This window comes from Botryllus schlosseri, chromosome 3 (genome assembly GCF_051294905.1).
Source record: "Botryllus schlosseri isolate E-star chromosome 3, Bs_hap1, whole genome shotgun sequence".
Lineage (NCBI taxonomy): Eukaryota > Metazoa > Chordata > Ascidiacea > Stolidobranchia > Styelidae > Botryllus > Botryllus schlosseri.
The window spans coordinates 13,145,922-13,168,183 of record NC_137238.1 but is presented as its reverse complement, the minus strand read 5'-3'; the positions used below and the strand labels follow the sequence as shown (position 1 = coordinate 13,168,183).

At 37.8% G+C, this 22,262-nt stretch overlaps 2 protein-coding genes across 2 annotated transcripts; both read right to left on the bottom strand.

The window, feature by feature from the left end:
• Window positions 1-3,710: 3,710 nt before the first annotated feature.
• On the bottom strand, window positions 3,711-4,955 carry LOC145434919 (induced myeloid leukemia cell differentiation protein Mcl-1 homolog). The gene is made up of 2 exons (XM_080312152.1): window positions 4,323-4,955; window positions 3,711-4,264 (listed from the first exon to the last, which is right to left on the bottom strand). Exons 1-2 carry the CDS (start codon window positions 4,794-4,796, stop codon window positions 4,151-4,153), a joined length of 588 nt encoding a protein of 195 aa, XP_080168278.1. The 5' UTR covers window positions 4,797-4,955; the 3' UTR covers window positions 3,711-4,150.
• Window positions 4,956-14,726: 9,771 nt separating this feature from the next.
• On the bottom strand, window positions 14,727-19,100 carry LOC145435387 (uncharacterized). Its single transcript, XM_080312661.1, has 3 exons — window positions 18,900-19,100; window positions 17,470-17,625; window positions 14,727-14,933 (listed from the first exon to the last, which is right to left on the bottom strand). The coding sequence occupies exons 1-3, from the start codon at window positions 19,071-19,073 to the stop codon at window positions 14,727-14,729; spliced, it is 537 nt and encodes a 178-aa protein (XP_080168787.1). The 5' UTR covers window positions 19,074-19,100.
• Window positions 19,101-22,262: the final 3,162 nt, after the last annotated feature.

The following is a 22,262-nucleotide window of genomic DNA, read 5'->3' as shown; positions in this document are numbered from 1 at the left end:
CGGGGCACGGGAGTATTTTTATGTTCATTCAGCTCAACGAATATCTTCATATCGGCCTGCTTACTACATTAGCGAAGTACTTGTACATTTTGGAGTACTCCAGTATAGGTTTGGCCTGCTTGCGCTATACTCAATGAAGTGTTTACCTATTTACACTGCATCTACTTCTATTTCAGAGTTTTTCGCTTTTTCGATCAAACTATACCTGCAATACTTACTTTTTAACTAACTGGGAAATCATTACTTCTTGTACTTTAGTAGGACTTTACTGCTACAATGTACTTTTTTCAGTGGACCAGTGGTCTTGGTGAGTGTTGTCAGTTTCATCTATATCCTACGAAAAGCTACTTGAGTACTTCACGGGTTCGTATCATCGCAAATAATATATTCTAAACATGTTTAGATATCGAGGAGTTGTAATTAGGTGAAAGGGACAAATTTTATCTAAAACTGAAACTGTAAAGTATCGATAAAGTAGTCTAGAGTATATTTTATGTTTATTCAGCTCAATGAATATCTTCATTTGGAAGTACTTGTACATTTTGGGGTACTCAAGTATAGGTTTGGCCTGCTTGCGCTATACTTAATGAATCATTTCCGTGTCATAAACACTTGACTAGTTGATGCGTGTAGACAAAAACCTACTTGAGTACTTTGAAGAAGTACATATACTTATGTGCTCAACATCTCTGAATGGTAGAAGTGGAGATATAGTCTACAAACATATTCAGTTAGTTACTTACTGTGTAATCGCTATTGCATCAAAAGTCTGTATAGAACTGCGTTGGTTTTAAAGGTGTTACATCATGACATGTCTGACGAAATTTGGTATGGTGTATTAGCGATTCCATGCTACGCTTGAGCGCCATTTATCTCAGATACTAACAAGCTTCAAATGAGTAGCCGCCGGCGTTTTACTGCTGATGTAATTGCCTGACATGCAAAAATTATGTAGAATTAGTATGAACGCCAATTCAGTTGCACTGTGAGCTGTAAATTGGTGAGCAGCGTGAAATTACACCCAACTGAAAATATCTCGCAGATATGGTACTACAAAAAGCTACTATTCATCGTTTTGTATGGCCGCATATTGTGGTGTTGCGACATAGGCTGAACGCGACAGTGCGGGTTTTAAAAGTCGGAAAAGATACTCTGGTATTATTTGATTCGGATATTAATCCGACGGAATCTCAAGTTATTCGTAGTCATTGGAGTCATAACTCTATCATAGATGTGAAGGGGAAAGAGATCTTTCGGTTTGTGGGTGTCGTCAATATTCAACGAAAATCCGGCTACATAATCGTGCGCGGGAGCCATTGTTGAATTTGAATTGATCAACGTAGCGCTATTCATATTGCACTGTATCGAAAGCATTAATGGTCCTGGCGTAGTTGTTCCTAATCCAGACATTCTGCTCGTACGGATGATAGCAAAGCGAAACCGCGAAACCTCGAAACATCAATCGATCTTGAGGATTTCAAGCAGCGAATCGACGCAATGACTGGCAACGATATCGTTGATATACTAAGCTTCTCTACTTACTTTTCATTCGCATGGGAATCATTACCTCAAATATAGCCTATCGGAACTTCATGAATTATTCGTTGGCTTTCCTTTTCTATATACTTTACAAGATTCAGTGTAGAAGTTTAGAAGTGTAGGAATTTAGTAGAAGTAGTTTTCTGTGTACTTTACGAAATTAGGTGTACTACCTCCCAAATCGGTATGGAACAACATCAAAATCATCACGGAGCAATAGCGACTTTTGCGTGAATTTTCTTTTTCTTGGCGCAAAACCTAATTTAACTGAATAATGTGAACATGAACCATTGAGCATGCTACTTTTCAAATCGAACATCGATACGACGATAAAATAGCATGAGCTCTAGCAACTTTTAAGTAGTCAGAAACGCAACTTCTATAGAATAACGGAAAGTATTTGACGGATATCCTAACGCCACTCGTATTGAATGATATCCATTTATTTGGTGAGTAACGAATTACTCCTGTTTTTTCGGAGTATACTCAGCTAAGGTTTGCCTACTTACAGTCCTTTTTCTTTGCGCAAAACCTAATTTAACTGAATAATGTGAACATGGACCATTGAGCATGCTACTTTTCAAAACGAACATCGATACGACGATAAAATAGCATGAGCTCTAGCAACTTTTAAGTAGTCAGAAACGCAACTTCTATAGAATAACGGAAAGTATTTGACGGATATCCTAACGCCACTCATATTGAATGATATCCATTTATTTGGTGAGTAACGAATTACTCCTGTTTTTTCGGAGTATACTCAGCTAAGGTTTGCCTACTTACAGTCCTTTTTCTTTGCGCAAAACCTAATTTAACTGAATAATGTGAACATGAACCATTGAGCATGCTACTTTTCAAAACGAACATCGATACGACGATAAAATAGCATGAGCTCTAGCAACTTTTAAGTAGTCAGAAATGCAACTTCTATAGAATAACGGAAAGTATTTGACGGATATCCTAACGCCACTCATATTGAATGATATCCATTTATTTGGTGAGTAACGAATTACTCCTGTTTTTTCGGAGTATACTCAGCTAAGGTTTGCCTACTTACAGTCCTTTTTCTTTGCGCAAAACCTAATTTAACTGAATAATGTGAACATGAACCATTGAGCATGCTACTTTTCAAAACGAACATCGATACGACGATAAAATAGCATGAGCTCTAGCAACTTTTAAGTAGTCAGAAACGCAACTTCTATAGAATAACGGAAAGTATTTGACGGATATCCTAACGCCACTCATATTGAATGATATCCATTTATTTGGTGAGTAACGAATTACTCCTGTTTTTTCGGAGTATACTCAGCTAAGGATTGCCTACTTACAGTCCTTTTTCTTTGCGCAAAACCTAATTTAACTGAATAATGTGAACATGAACCATTGAGCATGGTACTTTTCAAAACGAACATCGATACGACGATAAAATAGCATGAGCTCTAGCAACTTTTAAGTAGTCAGAAACGCAACTTCTATAGAATGACGGAAAGTATTTGACGGATATCCTAACGCCACTCATATTGAATGATATCCATTTATTTGGTGAGTAACGAATTACTCCTGTTTTTTCGGAGTATACTCAGCTAAGGTTTGCCTACTTACAGTAGTTACAGAATCGGTACTTCGTGGAATTTTATATTAGCTTTGCTTTTCTATCTATACTTGATCAGATGCAGTGTATAAGTTTAGTAAAAGTCCAGAAGTTTAGTAGAAGTAGTTTTCTTAATTCCTTAATCATCGAATGACAACCTTGAAACTTTGCACGGTGTTTGTTGGTATTGTCATGACATAGAACGGAAAAATCTTGTCTCCAACCCTGATTGTTCGACGGTTTATTAAATTGACGGTTCGCGAGCCGCGTGTTTGAGATCTCTGTTTTAGACACTGTAACAATTTCAAGAGGTTGTCAGTGAAATTTGAACATCTTGATAAAAATGCGTTCACATCTAGCAAATTTCGTAGGCAGCATTATTTTAATTCAATACATATCAATTCAATCAGTGAATCCCTGAAATTTGGAGATTTTGAACAAGCTAATTGTGCGCTCATAGTAGTTATTATGACAAATAGTAGCCTTAGTTACAAGGTAGCTTGGCATTTTAGCCTACTTGAGTACTTTAAAGAAGTACATGTACTTCTCTGCTCAACATCTCAAACTTCAAGGACAAAAATAAACTACGTCCTTTCCTTTCTGAACGATAGAAGTGGAGTTATAGTCTACAAACATAACCAGTTACTTACTTACTTTGAAATCTCTACTTGTACTTGTATTCGAGCAGAATTGCACGATGTTGAGTACCATCGGAGGGCGTCTATCATACTGCTGGAAAATTAAGGTTCAGTGCTCGAGTATCAAGTTAGATTTACTTGAGTAAACTGATGAGTTATAAGTGATTCTATTAAAGTTTATATGAGGCTAGGTGCTGGTAAAAAATCACAAACTTGATTATTTCGGAATATAGAATAGATGACCAACTTCTTTCGTCAAGCACCATAGGACCCATCATTCATACTGAAACTGTATACATCCTACAGTAAAATGGATGCGATTAACGATGAAGAATTTTATTCTTAAAATATTACATGAGATAAAACATGCGAACATCCGTTATCTTGATAATGCCATTGCTATAGATGTCAGTCCGATTCCAACAAACACGAGTCCCTTCCAAACTTTATTGTAGTCGAAAGCGGCATTATCAAAAAATCCTACAAAGCCATCCTGTAACAAAAATAGAAGATAATTTATAAATCCTAAGCGAAGCATGTAAATCACCTACCCATCCTCCATTTCGCACTATCCACTTTAGTCTTCTGCTAGCAATGTAATTCCCAATTGTCTGTATGATAGCTTCTATATGCTCCCTGTGATGTTCATCCTCGTTTTTGCGAGCAAGAATGCTACCGAGCACAAAAAGGCAGACAATCCTCCCCCAATTTTCTTTGGTATCTTTGAAAATTTCATCAGCTAGCATCAGGAACAGCCGCTCATCGGGTAAATATTCTTTATATTTTTCATTGACTTCAACATCACTATAGCGGAGACGTTTGGAAACTGCGTTTAGGACTGTTCGATGTCGCTCGAGCATTTCATCTCCAACTTGACGTAAGGTTCTCTCTGCTTTCGTATTTACCTTAACGCTTGAGCCGTCGAGTTCGTACATGATAAAATTCCTGGTCAAGGAATATGTTTCGGATATAATTTCATCCTTTTCTTCAGTGATCGAAGGTGCTGATACTCGTGATGATTCCATGGCTTGAGGAGAATAGCGAGTCAAAGCTTATTTCGAGATCTAAGCTACTTTGGAAATGAGGATCCTAGGATTTGCTCAAGTTTCATCTATATCGTACAATGCGTTTTCGCGTTCCAGAATGACTTATGTCAATGAAAAATAGCAAAAAATTATCTTTCAATCCTTGATCATGGTTTTGTCAAGTAGCCATTTCCGAGTAAGTAAAACGTTCGTATTGTAGGTTCATTTCTGCTTAATACTATAATTATCATGGAGTTGAAGCAGTCCAATATCAAAAACACCCGAAAGTATTTGTTGCATATAGCTAAAAACCTAATTGAGTACTCTGAAGAAGTACAAGTAGCACAGTTTGTGGTATTTCTATGACATCGAAATTTAGCTAACCAGAACATATACTTGAGTACTCCGAAATGTACAAGTACTTTACCTTTACACGACGTTTCTGTAAAATGAATACTGATTTTATTAAAAAAATAAAAAAGCACGAAAAATTACATTTTATCCCAAACCATCAGAATACTAAAGTAGCTTATCGCGTATATGGACCTAATACTAAAGTGTTTATGATTTCAGTTCGCTTCAACTTCACGACATTTTCAGTATTAAACAGAAGTATAGGCCTAGAATGTTAACTTTCTTCGTAAATTGCTACTTCTGCCTTAATTTAACGGATTTATCTGAGATCATTGCTTTACTTAATCTCTCCAAAATGTGCATTATACTAGTACGTCACCATCGAATCCCTCTGGCTATAACTACCCGATAGTATAATTGAGCCAAATACTCGAGTAAGCGTAGCGAATCTTAGAATAGCCGATAAATTATATAGCTATGCTATTCGTACCACTATAAGCATAGGTTTATATTGGTTTTATATTTTATTCACTATCAGAAATGGTAAGATAAAGCATCACTGCACTACCTATTAAATCAGCTCCATTACGTATCTAAAATCAGCGGCTTATGGGCTTGTAAAATCAGCATAATCTCAGTAGTTAGATGCTTGCTACAACTCGCAATTTATCAACTTTAGGTCGTGAGTAAAGCAAGAATTCATAGACTAACATCCATCTCAAATCTGAAGTGCATACCCGCGTAATTATAACCAAATTTAGTGCGAATCTATACGGAAACGCAGCCTAACTCACCTGCGTCATTAGGTGAAGTGCATATCGCGATAGTTGTGATAAATGTGAAATTTTCCGAGCGTAAATTGCGCATATGCGATGTCGGCGTTTTGATCTGAAATGAAATGAGCGAATTTAAATATAGGTGATAAACTATTGCTCTAGCTAATTAATTCATAATATTGTAACCACACTGCGCGAAACGAGTAATAAGGGAGGGAACTTGCATACGAATTTATCCGAATTCAGCCATATCCTCGTTTAACATTATAGTCGTGCACAGAACTCATTATTACGTTATTAGCTATTTAAAATGATGCGATATAGGGGAAATCTCGGTGTAATTCAATCTGCGCACATTATCCATGTATGCCCCAATGCGTTTTGCGGCTTTAGTATAGGTATTGGATCTAATATATTCTATAAAACATGTACGTTGCTATATATATCTTAATCTGAAGTGCGTTGCTGCATCGAAAAAATTATAGCTATACGCAGAACGCTGTCGATTTTTCAATATAGTCAAGAAATGAATTAGCCAACCTTAGTGTTGCGTAATCTGCCTTGTCACTATATGCTTGTTCCGGGCTTGCTTGGCTGCGTGAAAAAAGATGTTTTAGCTTCAAACTCAGTGCATTAGCATGCCGAATTTGTAACCACAGCGAGATTCGAGTATTAAGCATGAATTAGCCCATTGAAAATAGATCACTGGATTATAGTTTACAGAAAACACCACAATTCTATGTGATATCCTTGCATACTAACAACTTTCGAACTATTCGCCACCTCATAAACACTTGAGTAGGCCTACATTTGATGCGTGTGGGGAAAACCTAGTTAAATTTTCATATGCATTTAGGTTCCAACTCTGAAAGCAAGCTTGGTCTATGATCAATAGCAACTTTTGCGTCAAACCCGTTCTATTTCACTTCATACCTATACAATGTAGATAGTCTATTCGAATAATTCGATGTATAATTGAACTTTTCCTCTGCATGATCATTAGGGCTTCTATTTTTTTTTTGTTGCAGAGCAACTTTGTTGTAGCCGAAAGCGGTATTATCTAGCAACAAGGTTTAAATGACTCGCTTTGTGGTATTTGATCAACATGGAAAATCGTGCACTTTGCGTTTTGGTCATGTTGAAAACATTAGTTACTTAACAACATTTCAACTCATAGGTGTGGAAAATTTAAAATTCAGAGTGTTAAAGTCATTAAGAGATATTACCATCTTTAAATCATGGCTATCTCATTGAAGTTGACTAAATTTACGGCTTCAGCACGCGTTAATTAGTCCCTGTCGTTATAACGCTGGGGTTCGCGTATATGCAGATAAAGTGTTTGTATAATTACAGCCCTGAGAATCGCGCGCCTGCGGCTATAGTTCGTTCGATTATTTTCGCCTTGGGATTCGCGTATATGCTACTAAACTCAGTAAGCTGTTTGGACTTCGGAACGAGCACAAGCGACTGATTTGTTTCCATAGCTCCGAACTTGAGAATCGCTTACCTGCGTCTAATCAAAATAAGTCATAAATGTGGAGACCGCAGAAACCGTAACTTGTACACATAAATCAAGTTTAAAAATATGGATGGATGAGTTATCTCCGACCAATAGAGTAATATAACCGCCTATAGTTTAGCGGGGTATTGCTAAAATGTATATCCAAACAATCGTTGCAGAATCTGAATGTTACCAAGCTCCTTATCACATAAAATCATTCATCAGAAGCGTAGGGATTAATATTTTCAAGTCGCAGCGCTCAAAATCGGATTTTATATTAATTAATTAGTGATGATACATTTCAAGTTATTCAATACATATTGCTAAATATACATGGAAAATCGGTATATTTCTCGGAAGGAAGTTATACAATACATATTGCTAAATACGCATGGAAAATCGGTATTGAAATTCACAAAACATTAGAATATCTTCGGATGATGTGGCAATGTAGGCGTGGCAATTAAGGCGACGTGGCCTTCTGGGATTGGCGGGGGTATATTTGACCAAACCCTACTACTTACATAATTGAGGTTTATTTATGTACATTGTACACGATAGCCGTGAAAGTCTCCAATTATGATAAGTCTAATACTCGAAATATAATTCCGTTGAGTTGATGTATTTTGATTTAAAATGGTCTTCAGCGTGTCAAAATAACAAGTAGATTGAATTTCTGATCTTTATAGTACGACTGAGCCGATTTTTTATTCAGCCCATACAGCGAAAATATAAGATTTTAGTCAAAATAGCCCCATGGATTATCTCCGAAAATATAGCCAATTTGAAAAAAACTAAGGTCATATTCGGAATCAGCTCCCTTCAGAACTCCAAAAACCACTCTTACTTTGTCCGCCTAAAAATATGTGTGGACCAGTGTTATTGTTCGAGATCCGCCGTATCAAAGTTTTCATTCTGCGAGTATCTCATCGGATCTCACTTAATAAAATCCAATATTTTTCCAAGAAAATGTGATCAACTTCATCTGAATACAACTGGTAATCATTAGGGCAAGCGTTTGCAACTTTTGCAACTTTTTACAGCTTCCCGCAGCTTCCTAGATACTCGGAATATATATACAATGATGTGTTAAGGTGTTTGGAGGGATTTTATAGTGCAACCTTTCGCAACCTTTCTCTGTTTTTCATGCCAGCTTTCACTGCAACTTTTATCAGATATTGCGTACAAATCTAAAGGATTGATTTAAAATCATACTACAAACTACTTATAGAATGGTTTTATTGTCTTTGATTTGCATAACAAAGAACTATATGATGGGTCAGCAGCTGCATCTCACTGCTTTTATCTATTACACAATGAATTGCAAGCAAGAATTGCAACTACCCCCGCAAAGCACAATTGTGCCCGAACAATATGTAAATATGTCGCTTTATTAATTCTGTCGTTTAAATTTGAGAGTTTCCAATCTCACGAACGCCCAGGCTTGACCGCCGAAAATTATATTTTCCCTGGATCACCTTTTTCAGGCCATTGATTCTGTTGAAGTCGCTGAGAGTGAGTTTTTTGTAATGCCGTTGGTCAAATTTGCAGACCTAGGGGATTTGGGGTGTGTTATTCGACTTATTTGGGGAAAGGGTTATCGCTATGCTGTTTTGTTTTTGTGGGGGAAATTATTCATGCACTGTGTAATTTCCTTGCTGTGTGCCGGGAAAGAATGTAATTTATAGCGGTGTCGCCAGACCGTTCGTTAAATGACGAAGTAACAAATTTGACAGCCCTGAAGGAACTATATGCTATACAGCGAAACCTTTCAAGTATCTCATACCCTGAAAATGTGACAAAAATTATAATTGCAACTTTTTACTGCAACTTTTGTTAAAATTAAATGCAACTTTCTCGCCATTTTAGTGCAACAAAAACTTGCCCTAGTAATTATGCATTGGTGTGACGCAGTACTGCCGAAGATCTACTTTGGTATTATACATTGATGGAGGTGGTCACTGACCAAGTACTTCTATTTTTTTAATTACAAAAGTACTTCTGGCCCACTTTCACTACTTATTGAAGCAGGTATTAATACAGACTACTTTTATTTTCTTTTATTAACAATCTTCAATTTTTCGCAAGACTAGGAATAACGTAATAAATTTGTTGCAACTCGATCTGAAATGATGAGTGACAGCGGTATTATATTCTTGCAGAATAAACGAAGTTTTTTCACCGAAGTTTCGTTTGATGCCCCGTGTGGCATCGGTATCACGTCACCATCCAGCATCAAAACAGTTAATAATGTATATTAATATGATTAATACACAGATTGCAACACAATTTTTCTAGGCTGTTGTTTGAAACCGGATGTGTATGAGTATGGATCGACGATGAAATGGAAGGATAAATCTCAACTCACATTTTACAACGGTCAGACTTCGCAACATCTATACTCACCTCACATAAAAATCCCCGTCGAGTCGATGCCAGGCACCTTCTTCTCGGAGCACTGATATGAGAAACAATTTACCAAATATAAAATACTTGTTAGTAAAATATGAATGCATCCTATGAATTGTGTTTAATTGCTGAACCTATTTCGTAATATCTGAAACAGTCATCAGGCTCGAAGCGAGTTGAAAAATATAATATAATAAATGAAATAAAATAAAATAAATGAATTGTGTCTTAAAATACACGGCGGTTTAGTTATAGCATTTAGGCGTACTCCACCTGCGCTTATCTACTATTTTGAAATCCAAATCCTGTTCCGGATGAGGGATCCAGTCCAAGTACAAATCCATATTTAATTTTGAATCGCATCCATATCCATGTCCAATCCGGTAATGGGCGACACTTGATGAAAATGGAAAGTTATGTCAAAGTACAGATGCAAATCCATCTGCGGATCATATATCAACATCCGATCAAAAAGTGGGCAGAAGGCATGACACGCTGCCTCAATACCATATAGATGTATGAAGTGGAGTAGTAAAAATTGGGATACTATTTGTTCTAGTTTTCGTTTGAAAATGGTGACTTTCAAGGGAAAATTGCTGCGGCCAAAATGTTGTTCACACTCTTAACTTTCGTTTCATACAACATCATATTTAGAGGGCAGTGCCCTTTTAATGTGCTACAGTTATCTTATTGGTCAATGAAACGAGAAATCACATACAATATGATGCCCACGATGGCATGATGGGTGAAAATAACTGTGTCTTATTTGAAAAACATTCCTGTAATATGCAGCTAATTATTTACGTATTGTCGATATAATCGATTTAAATCACCAAAATTTATATTGGATGAATATTTTGCACCGGTTCCACGTTCTGTGAGATACTTTCCCGAAACGAATATGAACTCGCGTATTTGCTTACACGTCAAAGTAAAATCGAACAAAGTAATTCGAATGCTATTTCCTGAATTATAGTTGTTGATTAGTGTTAAAACCTGCGGAATAACGCACAAGTTACAGCAGCTCAATATTTTATTAGGTTATGACTGATAACCCCAACGGCAACTGTGATGAAAAGAGATCTAAATATAGGTAAACGCGCGCCGACTCCCTTGCTGCTAGTCGATCTTCATCATCGTGTGTCACGGCTGGTTGATCAGCGCGCGAGCGCGGCGGTTGCAGGATACGAAATGAAACGAAAGGAATGAGTCATATCAATTAGGTTGGACAAAACGTTTTCGGAATCGTTGCAATGTTGCTTATTATAATTCAGTTCTACATGAAGAATGCACGCACATGCACAACGTACATCAATGTGCATTCCTGGGATTTAAATTTTAGTGACGGTGCTACCCGATAATAAAATGGTACATGTCACTGCTAATATGATATGTGAGATGCTGTAGTATGACAGAAAATAGGCGGTCTGTGATGATCTACTTCTACTTTTTCAGACTACACAAGTAGTGTTTCCTTCTTGCACTGCTTAGTCAAGAGTTACAATTTTAGACTACTTCCCTTTCTACTTGCTGTAACAGTTGTTAGAAGAAATATTTACTTGATACAATTTGGATTTCGAAGAAGTATCCAAATAGTTCCGGGATGAGTTTACGTCATGTCCAAGTGAGAGTGTCATATATAGAAACCGTGTGAAATATCCCATGTATCACGGTAACTGCATGAGCATATTTTCGACGTTTCTGCTCACTTGCAGTGTCATTAGTCGATTTGCAGTAGCTGCGAAGATATATCTTGTAATTTCGAAAGTAGATATCTCCTGCTAACATCATGCGACGCTTCGATCAAATTTACTATTTGAAACTACTTACTTGAGTACATTTCTGACTATTACATTTTCTATTTCCACTTGAAGTAATTTTGATATTTCTTTGAAATTGCTAGTTCTACTTGTATTTCAGTAGTAGCTTACTGCACTACCTCTATTTCTACTTGAGTATTGATTCTGCCTACTTTGACCACTTCTGATCATTCATAAACTCGTGTTAGTAACTCTCAAAAACAATCGGAGTCTGCATGGCCACCAGATGTCGCAAATAAGATACATGAAGTATTCAATTTTGTCCTATAATTATAAAAGTACATGAAAGTGGTGCACAAACTTCTTTAACTCATCACCCACTTATCAAGCTCGATATCTCTTTACCAAACTCCTAAAAGGTGAAGGTATCATCAGCAGCAAAGTACGTATACTTTCCTGTGGTACTCGAGTATGTTATTATTATTTACTTGTTTCGGTTACTCAAGTAATTTTGTTCTCATACTACTTTTACGTCAACAGTAAATGGTGAAATACTATTTCTTTGCACTTCAACGACGCCTTGCTTCCAGATTGATAGAATACCTGAACAAGTTCACAATCAGCAACGTATGAGAAGTCATGCCGGAATGTCGTACGAGAATTAATCCTATCAATTGAATAATATATTGATATTGAAATGAACCCGAATATTTTCGGCTGACAGTCGTCAGGGGTAATCATGCCAGCCGAAAGTATTCGGGTTCATTTCAATATGAATATATTATTCAATTGTATATTGAAGTGCTGTACCTCCAAGAAGCTCTTCTAATTCCATTAATTATGGGATATCGAATTAAACTTAAATTTACTAATACCGTTCGTAATCACGTAACCCTGGTAACGACGCGACGCTACGTCATGCATTACACTATAAACTCAGGACTTCTAGCTGCGTTAGCAACAAATTAGGCCTGTTGTCTGAAATGACCATTTCATGCAAAACGATCGCGCATATTTGAAATACCTTATATAACGTATCTAAGATACGATGCAACCAAACAGTAACTCACTGTATAAAACTTCCAGCTCAGCATCGACATCATTTGCCATCTTCTGGGCTTTCTTCAATTCGTCTCCTTTCAACATATCATCTTTATCCAAGTATATGAATGCTACTTTCTTCAAATTAGCGTTGTTGATGAGGGACGAAATGTCATCGAGTGAAGCACGATATCCACGTCGGAGTATGCATCTGATATATTCGATCTGCGGTGAGAAATATTTACTATTGATATTGTATATAGAATGATGCTTTCCGCTATTGTTGACCATTTCACCAGGGACCGTGATGTATTTCAAGGTACTTCTGATAAACTTATTACCAAGAATCACTAACGTTGCAACTGCAGTGCATATCTAGGGAAAGAAATATAAGCAGGCCGTGTTATTTTTGGCATTTCAGGAGCCAGATGCCAAAACTGCCAAAAATAAAAATTTGAAAATGCCAAAAATAAGCAATTTTTGGCATATGCCAAAAATAACACGACTTGCCAAATAGTGTATTTCGTTCATGGTGTTGTGTTAACAGGACCGCGTTACAAGCGAGAAGAGCGTTTGTGAAAGACGGGTTTCTTAATCTGGGTCCAGCCCACTCATTAGGGGTGAATGCATGGTGTCCTAAATGGTGTGGGCACAGCGAGATTAAACGGCTGGCTGCATTTGGTTTGCGTGTTACTTTCCATTTGTCCAAAGGCAATTTTACGACCATTTTTGACCGGCTTGTCGAGCGCTAAATTTAATAAAACGAGTATCAATGAGAAGCTGCCGCAGTACTGATTATTAAAATATAAATTATATTCTGCTCATGGAACTGGAACCCCCAAAATCAACCACGATTTTTGCATTGTGATCGAGTTGAACATTGTGACGCAACAAACTGTCTGGCTATTGATGAGCTGCATAGTCTCGTTTTGCCAGACAGTCTTGTTGCGTCAATGTTCTTAAACAAGCTAATCTTCCCAGGACTCTTCCATGCGAGTTGGTAATATTAAAGCCACCTGAAGTGACAAAAGTCCTCTCAAAATATATCGGTAGACTGAAGGAGAAATGATAGTCGGGCTACTAAATAAAATGTGTTGAGAGACAAACACAGGAAACTCCTGGAAAAGGATCGGGAAGAAAATTCTTTCCGCGATGAGATCGATGGCACTGGCGAAGTGATCTCTTTTCATGATGCATGGAAGCCGGTTCGGCCCTCCAAAGATTTTGAAGCTATGAAAACCTTTTGTGGATGACTGGCAACATTCTTTCCCTCATCGACTACTGTTGAAGCCGATATTTCCCAGATTCGCTGGGCGAGAAATGAATTTAGGAGAAACTTAGCTGACCTGAGTCTGGAAGCACTGTTACAGTGCAAACGATTTAAGTCTATTCAACAGCTGTAACAATCAGCTGTTGCGCGTGTTTGTTTGGCTTTTCTTTCCTTTTTTTTGCTTATTGGCACCGATTCCGATGGATAGGCCTACTGCACATTTTGTGGTTTCGTTTGATATTAACCTATGAAATCGTTAGGTTTTTTCTTCTTCCTATTGTTTGTTGGCACTGATTATACGTGAATGCTGCACATGTTGTGGTGTCTTTTGACAAACTAGCCCAAATAAAGCGTTTTTGTGACTAATTCGAGGCTGAAACTATCTATTTAGAGGACGATGCCAAAACTGCCAAAAATAAAAATCGAAAAATGCCAAAAATAAGTTATTTTTGGCAGTTTTGGCATATGCCAAAAATAACACGGCCTGAATATAAGTTAATGTGAAGGGGACTTGTATTGTACGATAGAATTCGATATTAAAGGTGCGATGGTGGGAGAAGAATATGCAATATATGCAACTAATACCGGATGACAAGTACTACCTTCTTTTGCTGACAAGCTTCTAGAGTCTTCCTGAATTCTTTCGCAACGTAAAACATCGCATGGATATTCAAAGAATCGGAAATTGTTCTCCCGGGCTCCAAAATTCGGTTGTAATCATCGACGGGTATCTTGCCATTCACAGCGATATGCAAGTGCTCCACCTCAAATGCGAATGAGATATGTTGATCAATTTTACTATAAGATACGGAAATTCAATTAAAGACAGTTATTCCCGGTCGGTAAGATAGCCGCCGAAAGGATCATTGGGTTCGATGTCAGATATAATGATACGGAAGTATAGATGCGTTTAAAACATTTAGAAAATCGACTGAAGAATCTTACTTGATACTTTTTCCAGGAACTTTCGATCAACGACCAATCGATACTTTGTTCTTCTGTGCAATCGATCAAGATCTTGCTTATCTGAGCAAAATATTGATTTCGTGAGGTAAGATGACTTATTTGTGATGATGATGACCCATTGAAATGATTCATCATATAGTTTATATGATAGAGATTCGTTAGAAATATGTGATTCTACGTAATGCATATACTACATTGGTTTCAGACACATTCCCAATTTTGATTTCTTGACACAATCTACCTACGAATATTCTATCAATATTCTAGTTACTGTACAAACATATTATACAGGCAGATGTGGTCAAAGTAATTACCGTCGGTACTTAAGTAGAAGTAGAAGTAACCCGGTCAATTTCTACTCATGTGAAAGTAGAAGTAGCGATAAACAATTAAGTATTCCAAGCCTAGTTGTGCCAAAATATGAAAACGTTGCAGTGCAAGTATTCTAAAATCATAACCACTTGAGTAAGTAGTACACGTATGAAGAGTCTACTTGAAGTGCTACAAGTTGAATTACTTCGTTACTGACTACCGTACTACTGTACATATGTTGTTAGAAACGCATGCTATATAACGCTGTCAGGTATGTTTACACGAAGGCTAAATCTTACCCGAACAGGAGAACATACTGAAACCTGCATAAATTCTGGGCACCAACAGAAGCATACCATATTTTAAATTTTAACTATCTGAATTCGAAAACCACGATATGGAGCAGGCATTGTTGCTTTACATCTCCTACTACACCAATGCCTGAGCGTACACTGCGAGACGCTCAGCAACGATCGACTTCTACTTTTTAAAAGTACGTGGTTCATATGACAATTTCACTTATGAATTCGATGAAAAATAATCATCCTTCAATTACTTTACACTTTTCAGAATCAAAATTGTACGAAGTAAGTAGTTTTGTGTCACAAAACTGTTCAAGTGGAACTGGAAGTACTCTAAAACATAACCTATTGAGTAAGTAGTGCAAGTAGGTAAACTTTACTCGAGGATTCCTGAAGAGTAGAATTACTTCGTTACTCACTACATCTATCAACGAGTTACCTCTACATTTCCAGAGTACTCGAGTAGGTTTTGTTCACTTGCGCTACGTACTCGAGCGGTTATGCTATTAGATTACTTACACTTCTACTTGAACTTGGACAGTTTTCAGGCAAAATACAGACTTTTCACGCATAGGATTTTGAAAACTAAAAAGGAGTTTTATGATCCGTTCGTATCACTTTGATGCGTGGAATCTTCATAAGAAATCGAAATCACCATCATCGTACCTGTTTAAACTATTTTCATCATTGGTCCAACTTGTGACGTTACTAGTCCATTTGCGTTCGTCGGAAAGACGCATCTTGCAATTCAAAAAGTAACCACAACCGATAAACACCCACACATTTGCGACCCCTCCACCGAAACTATTTTTTGAAGATACTTACTTAAGTACTTTTCAGACCTGTCATTTGCTACTTCCCCTCGAAGTAGTCTTACACGACCTGGAAGCAGTTACTTTTACTTGTATTTGCGTATAATTGTAACACGTACTTTTACTTTTACTTGAGTAGTGTGGACAACTACATTGACCAGCTCTGTCTAAACTAGGCACCGCACGTGCTGAATATGACAATTTCTTTCCCAAAATTGATGAGAAATTATCCATAAACTACTTTGTAATTTTGAGAATCCAAATTGTAACAAGTAAGTGAATTATTCGAAAAACTGTTCAAGTAGAAATGGAAGTAGTTTTAAAATATAACCGCGAGAGGAGGTAGTGCAAGTAGCTAATCTGTATTGAGTACTCCGGAAAAGTTGAAGCACTTCCCAACTGACCAGATTCATCAACGGGTTACTTTCAATTTTCTGGAGTACACGAGTAGATTTTCCTTGCTGGCACTACTGGTTGTGATTTTAGACTACTTCCACGATAAATTTCATACTTTTCATGCATTGGATTTTGAAAAATAGAAAGTAGTTTTGTGTTACGTTTGTATCACTGTGATATGTGAAATCGTCGTAGGAAATCGAAATCGACATGATCGTGACTGTGGAATCTAATTTCCAGCATTGTACAAATTTGTAACATTAACCATTTTGAATTGCTCGCAGAGACGCATCTTGAAATTTATCTAGTGACCGCTAGCCATAAATCACCAAACATTTACAAACCAACGATCAAAACTATACTTACTTCGGTACTTTTCATATTTAAAACTTCCTACTTCCACTTGAACTAGTCTTAACACGTTGTGGAAGCAGCTACTTTCTCTTGTAATTGCGTATAAATTTGAAACATTACTTCTATTTCTTCTCGATTAGCAAGGCTGACTATTTTAATCACATCTGCGTGCACTTGAGACTCGACTCGCAATAGTAGACACGCAAGTTGAGTAGAAACTGAGAGTACAAATTTTTGTCGACGAGAGGTGCGCGAAGTTGAAATTTCAAAATCAAAATCCTCTCCAAATCCAGAATTAATTTCGTCTCGAGTCTACATCCTAATCCAAATCTGATAACGTCTGAAATTTGTTTAAAAGTGCCATGGAAATTGAATAGGAAATATTTTTAATAAATAGTAGAAGAAAGATATATCTAATACTTTTTCTAATTTACGATCAGATATCTTCCGCAAATCATCCTGCTTGGCCAAGAGTTGTTTCTGTTCTTCGAATTGGATAAATTCTGTATCAAAAAGTATTCCAAGAAATGCAACTTCTGTTACGGTATGAACCCGGTTGAAAGATAGGTTGGAATCCTGTAAAAATAAAATGCTGTCAGTTACGTCACAATTCACCAACAAGAAACTCTCGGAGATACTATCAAGCATGAGAGATTAATGTCACTTAATGGCTTGAGGGAGCAAGGCGATTGCTATGATGCTTCTTTTTGCGATGTGCAAGAACCGCTATCGGCAATCGTTCTATTTTTGAGCTATGCAACCTAAAATTTAGAATGGACTTGAATATTAAGGGACAGAGCCGATAAAAGAATATAAATTCAGCACGAAAAAAACACTTTACTTATAATATCAGCATAAGTTGTTACTATTCTCAACAAAAGCATCTCGTCTTCATGACGGTCATAATAAGGCTATGCCTGTCTATACTCAGAGGTGGTCAGTAACGCAGAACTTCTACTTTTTTGAAGTACTCAAGTAGTTTTCTTCTACTTCCAGTACTTACTCAAGTAGAACTAAAATTTGCTACTTCTACTTCTACTCCATAATATTCTGTGATCTACTTACTTACTTTTCGTTATTTTCAGTTTGTCAAGTAGAAGTAGTTTAGTTCTCTAATCCAAAAGACAGCCTGAGGAATTTCGGGGCTGTTTTTACGGAGTATCAACATTTATTTATATAGAAGTTGAGTAACGTCCAGTATTTTCGTCCCACTCCACACACAGTAGATATGGAGTGACCAATATGATTGCATGAACGTATCGGTGAATACAATCTCGGTAGCGGGTAGCTTTATAATATGGGTGAGGGTGCTATACCATGATATTTTCTAAAACGTGCAGTTCGAGTAAACAGAGGATTAGTATCGCATTTCCATATCAATACGATCATTTTCATCCCATCATGTGGACGAACGCTTATGCTGTCGAAATTTGGGTACCTTCTGGTATGGATCAATATGAATCAAGCTCTGCAGCTTTCGCATAGCTCAATTTGCAGCTTTTGACAATCAATGCGAAGGAATTACGATCGTTTTAACAACTACTTACTTACTTGAGTAGATTTATAGTCAGTCAATTCTACTTCTGCTTTAAGCAGTTTTAGGTTGCTTATGGAAGAAGGACTTCTACTCGTACTTGAGTAGATTTTTCCGACGCTACTTCTACTTCTACTTGAGTAGCTTTCCTGACTACTTTGACCACCTCTGGCTACACTACAACGCAAAGTAAACGCTTTACGTGCCTAGTGGAGTTTACAGCTAGGTAAATAGTAAATTCAGTGGAATAGGCGAAAGTACATTCCAATAATTTGTACGGACTCGGTATCGAAGTTGCATCATCTTGATATTCAACCTTGATATCGAAGTGACCTTCAACCTTTTCACCAATTATCTTGATGACATCTTCTTTGCTCTTCAATTCAACATCCCATCCTGCTACAGCCAGCTTGACAACCTGAATATTGTTTAAATGGGAAACTTGAGATCGTGCATTGTATCGCTCATCCACCAAATATCGTAACGTCATATCACAGATACATTGATGGCCGCAGCATAACAGATTATCATGTGATATGAGTCATCCACACGGTACACTGATTTAACAGGCGTTTTTTCGGTGTTGGCATTTTGCGACATTTGCGGCTCGATATCTCCGAAAATACTCGTTTATATGAAGTGAGAAGTATATTGGCAGAATGAGGGGGGAAAATGTACGAATTTAGACAAATTTATTTTGGTCAATATAGTTGACCATCAATCAAATCGTAAGCACCCGAAACCGCATTTCTGCATTTACACGAATTCACGAGCAGTTTTCGTCTTTTTTAGCGGTAGCGCGAAATCGGACAGTTTGCTATTGTGAGCATGTAACTCAGAATTACTTTAAACACATCATGTTGACTCCTATAATACGCTGTTATAATCAGTAACCAATTTCGCTATACGATGTCAAACTCTTTGTGTTGCCCTAAAAACCAGATGCGCATTATGTTGATTAGGACTTGTAATCGATTGTTGCGTAATAATTCATGTCTACATGCGCAGGCCGATTTAATATATCGCAATTGCCTTAATATATCGCAATGAGATATATTAAGCCTAGAAAAGTGCGATATATTAATCTGCCGTACGGCAGGCCGTGGGCGCTTCCTAGGCCGTGAGCAGCTGCTGGCACTTGCCATTCCTTATTTTGCCTTGTTGAACATGCCTCCTGAACGCAAGTATCCATATCAGAAGGCCTACGTTGAGCGATTCGGCATAGGCGTTGCAAGCCGCGAAATATCGATCAGCGAATTATATACTACGTCCTATTTCCACCCTCATTAAAAACGATCGGTTTCTGCGGTCAGTAAGTGTTACGACACAGGAAAGAACAAAGCAATGCAATCTATGTGAGTATAAGTGCCACTGTGACTGTGGCTATACGTGGCAAGAACGACACAACGTCTGCGGGACCGCATATAACAACATGCCTCCTAAACGCAGGTATCCATTTCAGAAGGCCTACGTTGAGCGATTCGGCATACGCGTTGCAAGCCGTGATGCCAGAGGCGTCGTTGATTCCGTTGTGTGTTCTTTCTGCCAAGTGTTTGGTCGTGAAACCCATCCAACTGATGCAGCGGTTCGGAAACGCAAGAAGATCAAAGCGTTCTAAACGTTCACGAAGGACAAGTTCAACCCAGGAAACGTTCTCAACCACATGCAACAACAGCATCCCAATAAGTGGAAGGAGTACATTAAAGCAAGAGATAATCAGGAAGCAATGCCGGACACTTTCAAAGAGTTTTTCTCTCAGGCTCAGCTGCAAGCGTTCTTTTTCAGAAGGACGACGTGAACGGGAGGCAGAAAGGAATTCAGTACTTCGATCAGTATCGGTTTTGTATCTTGTCGCTTTGAATGGAATTATGGAAATGAAGGCTGAAAGAAACTGCTATGGTCAAGAATTTGATGAAGTGTCTCCCAAACACCTTTGGCCTTGATTGAGACTTCTACAGTTGACTTCGTGCATCTCGTGAAAAAGCACATGCCTCTCATCAAGCATAGTTTCGATGACAACTTTCTCAAGAGGATCACAGATGAGCACCTTCTGTTGCAAGAGGCCGTTGCCAAGGAGCCCAGATTCAAGGCTTCGTTGCTGAAGGTGGGGAACAGTGCGTCCTTCAACAAGGTGTGGGCCACCGTTGGACAGCGTTTTGCATCCTTACGTCAGTTTGCTGCTGGTTTAGCGACGGTCATGCCCACCACATCTCGTGTGGAAGCAGACTTCTCCTTCATCAACTACCGCAAAGACGAGTTCAACTCTGCAATATCTGATTTTTCTCTTGAAGGAGTCTTGTTTGCTCGACAAGGAAAGGACTTCGATTCGTTGTTGGCTTGTTTACACGAGTAGTGGGATATACGATACTTTCCCTGACAAAACCAGTGGTTTCAATGCTTTTGGGTGGGTTTATATGGGGTGCGATATTTGCGATATATTAAGGGCTCTAATCTGCGATATTTTAAGTAATATATCGCAATATCGCATTGCGATATATTAAATCGGCCTGTACATTCGCACTCCATAATTGTAACGATGCTTTCAATGTTACTTGTTACTCATGCAGTGAATTTTGTAGCGGCACGCAGTGTTTGATTACATAAATGTGAGATATTTTATCAAAATATTGATGCGCAAATTGATCACCGCCAGACTGACTGGTATCGATCGCACCAATATCGAATTTCATTGCATTGGATTCATTTAATTCATTATCAATTTAGTAGAAAGCGGATTTTTGTTGATGAGGTCGTGACATTAGCCCAGCGTTGTCATTGCTGCCACTACGCTACCTAATGCAACATTTCACTAAATCCGATGTTAATATGACAGTGCGGATCAGACATGGGGCGATTACTTCACGAATGTAATCGATTGCGATTACGATTACTTCTGAGTCACGCGATTACGATTACGATTACAGCAAAATCAGGAAGTAGTCGATTACGATTACGATTACTTCGGATTTTTTTCGAATGTAATCGATTGCGATTACGATTACTTCAAAATGTTGTAATCGTCGTAATCGATTATGATTACTAATCGCGATTACCCTATGTCTGGTGCGGATATTCAAACATCTTATCAGTTGGTAAATACTGTACGGCCGGAGTGTGAAGCATCCGGCCGGCCAGACGGTTTCATCCGTCCCGCAAAGTAATTCTTATTATTTTTGAAAAATTTCTTATATTTTCCAGCACATTTGTAACAAATATTGAGATTTTTTTCGGGAAATACTTTTATGTTCATAGGTTCCATTATAACCACCTGACTACGGAACTGTGGTTTCAACTTAGTTACCACTTGTAGCAACTCGGTGAAATCGACATCCGATTTCAAGACGGCAAAAGGTGCACACCAATTTCAGAGTTTCACAAAAATACGGACCAAAAAGTAGTTATTCACAAAAGCGAGAACGCCAATGCGGAACCGTTATATGCAGTTTACATGGAAAATAAATTAGTTGCACAAATGTATAATTGAAGTATCTGTGGTCGCACAGCTGTGTCACTATAGATCCAATACATCCCCAGACATGACGGAAACGGACTCGCGATGTAGTAATAATAAACCAAATTACAATTGAATACCCTGTATTCCTCACAACGCATATGCAGGGCTAACGCCAGAACACGACTAAATCAAAGGAAGAATAGATTATACCAACTTAAATAGTCG

Bases quoted from the DNA above. Each gene is read 5' to 3' on its own strand.
- LOC145434919 (XM_080312152.1), bottom strand. From the start codon at position 4,796: ATGGAATCATCACGAGTATCAGCACCTTCGATCACTGAAGAAAAGGAT. The intron at 4,265-4,322 runs GTAGGTGATTTA...TTTTTGTTACAG, and splicing joins TAGTGCGAAATGGAGGATGG to GATGGCTTTGTAGGATTTTT.
- LOC145435387 (XM_080312661.1), bottom strand. From the start codon at position 19,073: ATGACGTTACGATATTTGGTGGATGAGCGATACAATGCACGATCTCAA. The intron at 17,626-18,899 runs GTTGAATATCAA...TTATTTTTACAG, and splicing joins AAGGTCACTTCGATATCAAG to GATTCCAACCTATCTTTCAA. The intron at 14,934-17,469 runs GTATTAGATATA...TATTTTGCTCAG, and splicing joins CTGATCGTAAATTAGAAAAA to ATAAGCAAGATCTTGATCGA.